General features: G+C 39.5%; 1 protein-coding gene across 1 annotated transcript; it reads left to right on the top strand.

Annotated features, from left to right (window-relative positions):
* Positions 1 to 6616: 6616 nt before the first annotated feature.
* Positions 6617 to 10979, top strand: LOC119914091. Its single transcript, XM_038733105.1, has 4 exons — positions 6617 to 7779; positions 8023 to 8223; positions 8508 to 8618; positions 10044 to 10979. Exons 1-4 carry the CDS (start codon positions 7498 to 7500, stop codon positions 10101 to 10103), a joined length of 654 nt encoding a protein of 217 aa, XP_038589033.1. The 5' UTR covers positions 6617 to 7497; the 3' UTR covers positions 10104 to 10979.
* Positions 10980 to 11779: the final 800 nt, after the last annotated feature.

The following is an 11779-nucleotide window of genomic DNA, read 5'->3' as shown; positions in this document are numbered from 1 at the left end:
TCTGTAGTCAACTCTATTTTCACAATCCACAAAACAAAACACAAAAACGCTGCTTGCCAGAGAACCACCTTGCCAAGATGGTGGCAATCAACAAACAATAAAAAGCCTGATAATGTAATAGGTATTTTGCAATCTAGATTGGAAAACGTTCCTTTAGAACCCTGTCGGGGATTACACTGATGCTTTCTTGAGGTTTTCAGGTGGAACTAGGCTGGATTTAAGGGAATAATGGTGTTGGCAGGTGTAGTGCAGGTTGCATGTCAGGACGTGATACTGCAGGGCCAGTGGTGAACTCTCAGATTGCAGTCACATCATCAATCTGAGCCTGAAGCTAGATATCAGGAATGTTATATACTAAACTCTGTAGGCTAACGTTCAGATTGTTGTTGGGTTCTTTTGTCTTGGATGTTAAGATTATTTAAATATGGTGCCAGCAGTGAATAAATTATCTCCTCAGCCAATCGGTGATAATTTATTGTTCATGGCTGCACTCCACAACTGCATCTTAAACCCATCAGTCATCCCAGTTTCTCATGTCACATAAATGATTTTCATAACAAATTCTTAGTTCTTGCTCAATCCCTGCGAGACACAGCGTTAGTGTGTGAAAACTAAAAGTGAGCACAACATGCTCAGGCTCATGCTAACCTGTAACACGCTCCTGCTGTAGGCTGAGGGGTTAGCGCTGTGTGTGACTGGAGCGTTCTTAATGGGAATCACACTACAATAACACGCTCGATCCTGCTTGCTGGGGTTCCAGTTTTTACATGTTTGATCCACAGAGGCATGACATGCCAAGCGTGATCATGGCATGTGACCCCCGCCAGCTATTCAGAAACCCTACTTCTGACCTCCAAAGCCCTGGCAGTCAAAGTGAAATCATGCTTGACTTGGTCGTGGCCTTTATGAAAGGTGGCTGCATTAGAAGCATTAGAGCAACCTGGTGGAAGAACAGGTTTAAATGTCTGGAATGACACTGCACATGTGTCCACCAGTGTTAATGCATTTGTGGGTAAAAGCTATTTCTATAACAAACACAACCGATATTTCTGAATCCCTAGAGTGATAATATATGAAAATATTATTATTATTATTAATTTTTTTATTTTAGCTTGTTTTGCTGTCCAGACGTGTGAGTGTGTGTGTATGTGTGTGTGTGTTAGATTGATACTTTTAAAATGTCTTTTATTTTGAGGTTTATGTGATATTATTGAAATCTCCAGACCATCTTTTCTCAACTATCTTGCAGATTTTCTTTTAAAGTGCTATTTAGAAATTGATATATTTAGTAGTTTGTAGTGTTAAGAAAGGATATCCACATGCATGTAGGCCTTTATGCATGAACGCACATAATATTCCTGCGCTGGAGTTTTGGCCAAACTGCAGCAACGTTGATGCATTTGTGCCTGTTTTTTCATCCCTTCTGAATCACTAAATGAATCCACTTCCTGTGCTTCAGTTTCTAAAGGTCAATGACATTGAAACATCGCTATAACAAACAGTACCATGATGTGTTGTTTTTTTAAATGTAAAACCAGGGGGATAAAGTGTAAATAAAGCACTCAACAGCTGGTAAAAGTGAAAATATGTTTGTTTTCTATTTCCAGAAAATTAAAGAATGAAGTGAGGCTCGTGCAGTCTTGGCCAACGATGAAAATTCACTGTAGGATTTCCTCACACGTATTTAAACATCAAAACTCAAGGCTTTCAGTATGTTTTGAAGGAAATTAAATTATTGTCTAAAAAACCTACTGAAGCATTATCTGCCAGAGACGCAGAAACATTGTTCGGACCCAGAGCACTGTTGTTCAGAATATCTGCTGATGGGAAAATGTCTTCTTAAAACCTGCCTCCTCTAAATCACACAGTAATATTTCCTGAAATTTGGGAGCCAGAACATCCTGTAATGCTGGCATATTTGGTTCTACTGCATGGTATTTGCAAATTCAGAATTGGGCACAGTCTGTGCTAGCATAGCTGTGTGCCTCACTGGGTGGTACACTTGTCCCACCTCGGCAGCAATTACAAGACTCTTGAGATGAATCTTTCTTAGTGAAAAATTAGGTGATCTGGGGTGTTTGACTTCATTACTCGTCCCAATCCTTATGCTTCTGGCTACCAGAATGACACACGAGTGCATATCTGCACTCAAACTTAAACATGTTCTGACCTCCTTGTCTTCACAGCACTTTTCATTAAATTCACAAAAATACTACTTTTTTGGACGTGCCCTCCTTCCTCACCATCTTCGCACAGAGCTGAATCAGCTATCTTAGCTTGGCATAAAGACTGAAAGCAGGGGGGGGAAGCTAGCCTAGCGCCAAGAAACAGTTACAGCACACTTCCCCCTAAAACCACAAATAGTCATTTTTATATTTCTTTTTTTTTGTGTATGGATACAACATTGGTGAGCTTTGTTCATGTATTTTTTAATTTATATGTGTTGGTAGGTATTTTAGATCATCTTATCTAACTCCTGTAAACAAAAGAATTGTGTATTTCCCAAAATGTTTTTCATCATTGAGTAGTCTGAGGCTTAGACTTACATTTTAATTAAGTTCAAAGATTACAATCAGCTATGGAGATGAAGATGTGTCTATGATGCTATGGCTTACAAACAACCTCAGTATTCTGCCTGCAAGCTTAAAAGAAATTTGCCTTTCTTAATTTTTCAAAAGGTGTGCAGATACATTGTTTTCATCCCATAACGACTTTATTATCTTTAAAGATGAGCTACTGCATTAAAATCCTTTGCTGCTTTAATTCTCATCAGAAATTATTTAAATGCATCTGAAAGTGATCAAAAATCATGTTGACTTACTGTACATTGTGGTCCGTGGCCTCACTCATGCAGTGGCCCAGTGACACCGCCTCGCTGCAGCTTTCCTGTGTATCCTGAATGCCAGGAGGAAGGAGTGGGCTGAGACTGACGCCTTTCTCTCCTTTATAAATCAGGCTTTATGAGTTGACATAGTGTCGTTTGTGCATTAGGCCTGCCCCTACTCCAAAACAATTCAAAGAACAGTTTGTTGGTCTGTCCCTTGTTGGCACAAAGCAGCTCATTCAGCCTTGAGTCTGAGTGTAGGAAGTCATGTTTTGTACCCCGATTCTCTCAATTCAATCCAACAAAGCTTTATTGACATGGCATTTTGAACAATAAATACAATGAATACATAAAAAAGTACTTCCACCACAGTATAATATAGAGTATACCACTGCTTCTACTGTATATATTTTGTCTGTGTATATTGTATTTTCCTGCCTGAGGAAGTTTAAATAGGCTTAGTTCCAACATAAGGATAGAAAAATCCAAATTATTAGACTGACTTTTCTAAAGCCCCACTATTTTTTTTTTGTATTTTATCAAATGTGTAATGTGAATGGCTTCCTAAGCCAACAGATCTTTATAGCCTAATAGGTTTGTTTTTACGCTACATTTGCTGTATGGTCATCATCAACCTTGTTTCCAGAAGCAAACAAGCTAAATAAGGAATAAATTCACTGTATACTACCTGAAACTACTGGCTGACAAAATTAGTGGAAGCTAAAGAGGAGTACGTGCTCTGTTCAGGGGGACTGAGGTAAATAGAGGTGACAGGTGGGGGAGTCAGTTTTAGTTAATGATAAGCATGGACATTCGTCAAGACCAAGGCCGCGGTCGAAAAGTCAAGACAATCTCCTTTCGTAACCACTTTTACTTGACCTTGATGGAAAACGTCATGAGGTCAAGGAAAGATGTGAAGGAGAATTCATAAGGACTCGGGAAAAGAGGCCCGCGGGGCTCAGAGAATACGACTGCTCTTTTGTAGGCGACGTTAATTACATCAAACATTAATTATGTTACTGACGTGACCTGCCGTGATGAAACTACAAAGGACTACAAAAGCGAATCTTTGACACAGCGCCCCATGTTGATTCAATGCAGGCCATCTCAAAGGTTCAGTGTGTAATATTTCTGAGGATCTATCGACAGAAATGCAATATAAGATCCATAACTATGTTTTCAGTGGTGTATTCAGTGGCCGTTTTACCACAAGCTGAAATTGTGGCTGTCAGTACTACTTTGTGTGTCTGTTGTTTCAAAAAATTTAAAAATACATTTTAATATTATTTGCAGATTGTTTATCTAATTAAACAAAGCGAGAGGAGCCTTGATCCTCACCTGACAATGCATTTGCAAACTTCATGTATTATGTGGTTTATAACGGACTGTAGTGCAGAAACAGTGAGGTTTACATTTTCCTGGTATATGTCAGTGGTCATACTTGATGCACTAGATGTGATGACCTGATAGTTTCTGAGAAAATTCTTCATTTACTTTGGTATATTAGTCCAAATGAGCCAACCCTCCCAAGATGTAACAAAAAGTATTACAGTACAGTAAAATAATGATTTAATATGGATTATGTGACATCATGTAGCACAAGTAACAATAATATTTACTAAAACATATGGTTTTATTGAATAATTAAGTAAATATCATTTCTTAATATATCTATCTAAAGAAAAACAGTAAATTAAATGGCGATCAACACTTTTTATCCGTCTTGGTCGATAGATTACTTTTTTTATTGTAGAAAGTTCAAATACAACACTTAGCATATAGCATATTTCAACAATGTGAAATATAAAATGGTGTTGAAACAGCATTACATTACAGCAAAGCCACAATAAAACAAACCAAAAGAAAGAAGGAAATTGTGAGTGTCTTGTTCAAGTATCATAAAGTGCTTCTGTATTGCAAGGATTTTGTTAAATGTGGTCAATGGATTTTACCGTTTGAGTTTGAGAACGGGCGCAAGGAATCTCAGACCAAGATGGCTGCACAGATGGCCACCTCTGGATTACGCTCCGTAGTGCTTTTTGAGTGTTTTTGTTTATAAACTCTGTTTTCTGCTGTTCCTCTAGTAACATTTACCATAGAAGAGCTATTAAATACTGGACTTTAAACTGCTCACTATTCCACCGCTCTTTATCCAACCTGGAACTTCCTCGGAGTTATTAGTTGGAGGAGCAGCAGCTCTGTTTAGGATCTACCGGAGATACAGAAGGGGGAAGCGTTCAAGCTTCCAGCGCACTGGTTAAACTGAGATATCAGTTGGTGCTTTAACCTGGACTTTTTAGTCAGAAGGCCTTATTGAATGTTTATTTTTGTACCCCTGGAGAATAAAATGTTGTATGCGCTGACATTTTCAATAGACTCAGTAAAAAAATCTCACTCCAATGGAGACACTGTAGTTTAATGTCAGTAGTCAACTTTCGAGCTGCTTTAATACACTTAACTTTTTCTAGAGTTAAGTCATTATAGTAATTTCTTTCACTTAAAATGAGCTATCTGACATTAGCTAACTGAGTGTTGTGTGCTAGGGCTGGACTCAGGAGCAAACACAGACTCGAAGGTTTAGAGTTTAGCAAGTAGATTTAATGAACGCTCGGTTGTACAGGTGATCTTGCAGGAGGGGTGCAGGTAGTGGTATCACCAGAGGAGTTGTGGTAGGCAAGGCAGGCGTGGAGTCCAGGGCTGGTGGTGTGGCAGGTTAACACAAAGGAATCCGCAATATACTAGGACTATACTAGAGAGTTAGCCAAAGGTACATTACCACAAGGGTGACTGAAACAAACTGGCGCCTGCTGCCTGGATCTCAGGAGAACTTGAGCTGGAGCTTGATTAGATGATCACTTGCAGCTGCGCTGGAGAGCCAGGTGCCCAGGAGAAAAACCCCGCCCAGACACACACACACACACACACACACACACCACTAACAGGGGACATAAAACCATAAGTCACGGGTAGCCCGTGACACCTAGAGCCCACCCTATCATTTCATTATCATACATACATACATTTTAACATCAATATAGAGTTTATTATTTCATTTTTAGTCTTTTGTGAGTCCTTTCACATTAAATATGGCATTTGTTTTAACTCCCAAAAATTCCCAGACTCCCCAACAGTGTATGACTACTGCTTTATTGGACACAGGTTACACCATTCACAGTCAACATCGGCAAGAGGAAAGGAGATATTGGCTAAAAAAAGAGTAACTTAAAACTTTAGATAAAACTTTCTGTGTGTTTGCAATTCTGACTTGCTGGCAGTTTTGCCCTAGAAAACTTGCAACCTCTGACTACAAAAGTTGTCGTGTGGTATGGGGCACTGATGAAAAGGTGTATAGAATTTGATTTATCATCATCTACAGACTGGATTCATTAATTTAGACAGAATATTGTAAGCATGGTAAGACTTTAGTTCACTGAAGCATGCACATGCACCAGTAGTCACTGTATAATTTGCACCCTGATGACACAACACTGTTATCACCCCTGTTTACAGATCCAGCGGACACAGGGCAGCATTAGCATTTATTTGTTGCTGTGTTTACGTCCACCAGATGAATGTGTAAGTCCAATATTCCATCTCCTTTTAGCACTGTTTTGTATCTCTATGAACTCCTGAGGAAAGTATGTGACTCTTCAGCTGCTAAATGCTCCACTGTGTTCAGTGGCTAGTTTCTAACTTTGTCTGTCTGCTGTGTTTAAAGCTGCCTGCTTCACCTGAAAACAAAACAAAGACATGGGTGAGTGTGAACTAAAACAATAAAATTGCTATAAAGCTCCGTAGAGCTGAGGGAAACTGCAGAGCTGGCTGATAATTCTCTGTGGGGTCACTACCTATTTCAAGTATTCATGTGATCCATTAAGAGCCACTTCTTCCAGGATAGAATCTGCCGGACCGGTGTTTGTCTATAAACTTATATTGATTATTGCCTACAATTTTCAAAAGCAACATTCCTGACCACACAATCAGTAACATATTCCTAATCACTGGCTTGGCTTGGAGGGAGGGCTGGACATAAAAAGACTTAATACCCTTCCCAGAACAAGAAAGAAGCTCATTGCAGCTCCTCAAACAGCCAGTAGACGTCTCTCTTGCTTCACTTTCATGTATAAATCCAACACAGGCTCCTTTGCCTGAGCAGAGAAGTGTCCAAAGTTCAGCTAATTGTTGACTACTGTAAAGCCGCAGCTTTCACTTCAAATTATGCACTTTATCAGCGGTTTGAATGTTGCTGAAATTGTGTTAATCCTTCATACAGGAATCCTTCAATAATTTTCCATCTGCATATGTGATGTGGGACTTATTCTGGTTATGATTTTAAATTGAATATTCAGAGCTCTGGTTCAATTTTCCTATTTCATAGTTCATGTGTCAGTCTGGGAACTCCCCCGTCATTTTTGTCTGGCTCTCCTCCCTCTCCTCATCCCCCTATCCTTCACCACTACTGAGCTCCAGCCCTCCTCAGAGAACATCTGAGCCACATCAGGTCACTAGGGGCCCAGCAGATGGGTATTCATCTCTACATGACTCCTGAGCTTTTACATGTGAGCAGCCACAGCCTGAAGTCACAGATCTGGTGATCAGATCTGCTTCTGGGCTCTAAAGATTTAAGATCTAGATCTTTAGGCCTTCACAAGTGGTCTTAGAGTCTCCACCTGATGAAATCTTGGAGTATGAGGGTGAGCCGAGTTCTGCCGCTGTCCGTTTTGCTGGTGGGAATCTGTCAGGCCCACTGTGCCCCTTCAACAGGTGTTCCCTCCACGGCCGGTGAGGTGAAGATGCTGTCGCTGGGACTGGCTCACCTGCTGCAGGCGGTGGGGGAGAACGCAGAGAGGCTGGAGCAGCAGGGAGAGCAGGTGGCAGCAGAGCTGGACGGGTCCACAAAGAGTCTGGAGAGCTTTCGTAAGCAAAGTTTACAGGCAGGACGGACTCACAGGCAGGTGAGGAAGACTCATTTTAATATGTCAGTCAGTTGTTAGTAGTTGGTTTCAAGCCGGTCCAGAGAGAGGAACTATGTTTAATGGTATATTGGGAACGAGAAATAAAGTCAATGAAAGTCCTTCACAGAGTAGAGCATGAGTCAACTTCTGAAAATTGATAAAAAGAAACTGGAAACCGTCAGAGAGAATTCTCTGAAAAATATTACTGCTATTGACTAACATGATAGATGTTTTGTTCTCCAGGTGAGGAAGGACCTGCAGATACTGAGCGCCAGGGGGGACAGGCTGTGGAGGGCGGCCAGAGATCTGCAAAAGGGGCTGGCGGATCTGGAGACAGAGCAGGGAGCCATGCAGCACCGGATGGACTGGATCCTACAGAGAGTGAGGAGCCTGACCGAGCTGAGGACAGGGCCTCAAACTCAACTTGAAATCAGCGCCATGAAGGTGAGCAAAAACCAAGAACTTACCCCTGTAAATAAATTCACTGTCTAAGTTGGACGCACACTATTGTATGCATCTGTGTGTGCTGAAACGTTAAAATTTCCCATCACTGGAAGTAAGGGGCCTAAAACAAACCAGGGAAAACAGCCAAAGACCAAAAGTACTGGTCTTGGCTTAATTTTGTTGTCTAAAACTTAAAATATAAAAATCAAATTGTTATTTTTGTAGTTTCTGTGTTGCGGTCGATGTGACGGATCCAGCCGTCTGATATCTTTGTTGTGCTGTAGGTCATTATTGATAAACAGGCCGAGCGGCTCGCCAGTCTGACCGCAGAGGTTTCAGGCCGGGACCGAATGATTGATAGACGCCTGCAGCACATTGACCACCTGGAGAAACAGGTACGTTAACCTCTGGGTTTGACACTGACATCTTATTCACGGACTTTAGATGTATTATTGTAGCGTTTAATCCGGGAAATCTAAAAATGTCAAATGCAATACAAGCCTACCAGGGGTGATGTGCTCCCTGAACAAATACAAGCTAAAAGAAAAATTTCTGAAAGGAAATTCTATTATATATATATATATATTATTGTTATTGTTTAGTCTTTTAGTCCAAAGGCTAGTTTGTCATATTAAAAAACATGTTCAAAAGTAGTAGCAGGCCTAGTTTTAGTATTCCTTAAATTATCTCTTACATTTAAGAGGAGCTAACAAAAGTGAGACAAGTTATAATAATAATAATAATAATAATAATAATAATTTTAAATTGCTTATTTTATCCAAAAACCTGTAAAATGAAAAATATACACAAGACAGATTCACAAAAAGGAACAAATCATAAAAATATTTCCAAAGTGATGTTAATACATATCATATGCTGTATGTGAGGTAAAATCAGGGTAAAATACAACAGTTCATCTTTAGGTAAAAGTAAGGTGCACATTCTCAACTCTCCAGGGAGATTGTTGTGGAGTCTGGGAGCGTATGAACTAAATGCAGCATCACCATATAGGCTTTAGTCATTCAGCCACTCTTCAGTGATTTACACAAGGTGAGAAACTTACAAGCGTGAAGAAGCAGGCAGTCCAGGAAATAAACAATGTCCAAAAGTAAAGAACAAGCCAAATGTCCAAACGAAAAACATAATCCACGAAATACAAGAAATACCGGGGATACACTGGCGCAAAACACCAAAAATGAACCAATGCACGAGCACTGAACAACAGACAAACCACAATATATACTGTATATTTACACACAGGAGGGGAACAATGCACAGGTGAACACAATCAGAGGAATGAGACAGGTGTATACAATTAACAAAAGGAAGTAAAAGTAGCAGAAAAACACTCAAGGAAGCACACTTGTAAAGCAAAAAAGGACTCTGAACGGCCCCGCGACCCTGTACACAGGATAAGCGGTTGACGATGGATGGATTGATGGACTCTGAACAGAAGAAACACAACACAGAGACGAGACAATGCAGAGACAGGGAAACTAACACAAGAGGATAGCTTAGCATAGGTAAGAACACCAATAATATAACAAAACGGTGACAGAGTCGGCAGAACACAGCGATCCGTTAGAAGCATAAACGCGAGGAGGTCACTGATGTAGTCTGGAGCAAGGCCATAGGAAATGACACAGTGAAATTAAACTACAGCTCACAGGCAGCCAGTGGACAATTGGTATTGTGGTACCGATATGTGCAGACTGTAGTTTTGCTGACACCCTGATGGTCCGGCCATGTTGTACATCAGTCTAGCTTTCTGTGGTTAAACAGTAATGCATTTCTTTATTGTTACTGTGTGTTTGTTTTAGGTGTCTGACAGTCTCCCAGCAGCACTGAGGGCAGAACCTGACTCCGACTGTGTCTGCTGAGCACAGCTGCATCAACACAGCCACTCTGAACCAGTCCACTCGCACGCTGCGAGGAGGATGACTTTGTAAAGCCGACAAAATGAACTGCTCTGAAAGTCAAACAAGGGTGTGTCACAAACAACAAATGTGTCTTATTTACATAAATACACATTTGGGTAACTTTCCAACACAACCTGTCAATTATGTTATATATATATATATATATGAGTAATATGTTGTGTTTAAAACTATTGTCAATGTGTGTTGTCCTCTGTTTGAAAATGTCTCAAAAACAAAACTTGTTCCTGACACATCATGCGTGGCTTTGACTTTCACAATATATTGTGGTTGATGATGGCGGTGAATTGCCTTGTGCAGAAACTTTGCTCATGCATACCCGAATAAACAGACGCACACTGAGGTCAGAGAAACCTTCAGACTAGTGTTGTAATACTCGAGACTGGTCTTGGTCTCAACAAGTTGGTCTAACAACACACACAACTGACTAAAATAAAAATACATAATCTAATCGTACTCTCGGGTCATTTGTTCATGAAGGAACATAGTAATATGAATTATTATATGAAAGTTGTCAAAATTTTAAGTAATGTCCAGTAAAGACAGCGGAATATTCTTTCAGTGGGTTAACAGTAGGATAAAAGTCAAAATATATTCTGTGTGTACACAAGTGGTTCATATTGTACCTGACAGACTATGTCATAACCTTTACTTAACCTCACATTCATTTGGACATGTTTATCTAGTGCTCTTATAGGTCAGTACTTCTCAGCCTCAGGCTCAAGGCATTCTGTGTTATAAACAGTTAGTTTAGTATTTAAATGTTGACTTTTAAAATGAAATTGACAAAACAGAGGAACAAATAACAGATGCAAGCTTATTAATACTATTAGATGGGTTAAGTGCAGACAAAATTTAGTGATTCGGGTTCAAACAACCTATCAAAAGTACTCAGTCTACAGCAGTGTATTGTTGCCTGCCAGAAAAAGAAAAGCAGATCACTATCCCTAATAACTTGAAATGTTTATTGTTATAACTTTCTAACAATATAAATCATCCCATTATGTGTATTGTTAAAACACAATTTTAATAAGTTTCTTGTTGTAACATGATAAGTTTGTTGTATGTTGTAATAATGTGAAAATATCTTTTTATAACATGAAAAACATCTGGTTACAATAATAAGCTTCGCACTAGGGCTGAAGGATTTTGAAAAAAGATCTAATTGTAAGTATTTTGACTGATATTGCAATTTGCAATATGATTTGCAATATTTGAGGGAATGATCACATAATTATTCTCATTTTTATTCAAAAACAAATTTAAATGATTATGGCGTGATTTTTGCAGGGATCTGTACCAAACAAAGATGTTTTCTTACGTCTGTAGAATATGATGTGTACGAGAGGACATCTCTGCATCACTATTTAATTTAAAATGGTATTTTGACACATATTTCACCTTTAACAATTATTGCACCGAATTTGACTTTAATAAGATTTTGATTCATTGTTCAGCCCTACGTGTTTTCTGCTGTGGCAGTAATAGGCTTCTGTAAAAGTCAGAGCAAATTTCAGAGCAAGTGGTAAAACACAAGCAGCAGGTCTGCACCCTCACAGCTGTCTTGCAGCCAAATGTGAAGTTGTGTGTTTAATCTTGGAGGACTGAGCTGATATCTG

This window comes from Micropterus salmoides, unplaced genomic scaffold (assembly GCF_014851395.1).
Source record: "Micropterus salmoides isolate LMB-PRFRI ecotype aquatic unplaced genomic scaffold, ASM1485139v1 Ms_hic_scaffold_20, whole genome shotgun sequence".
In the NCBI taxonomy this organism is placed as follows: domain Eukaryota; kingdom Metazoa; phylum Chordata; class Actinopteri; order Centrarchiformes; family Centrarchidae; genus Micropterus; species Micropterus salmoides.
The sequence above is the reverse complement of the archived record's forward strand: the minus strand, read 5'-3'. Positions and strand labels throughout refer to the sequence as shown.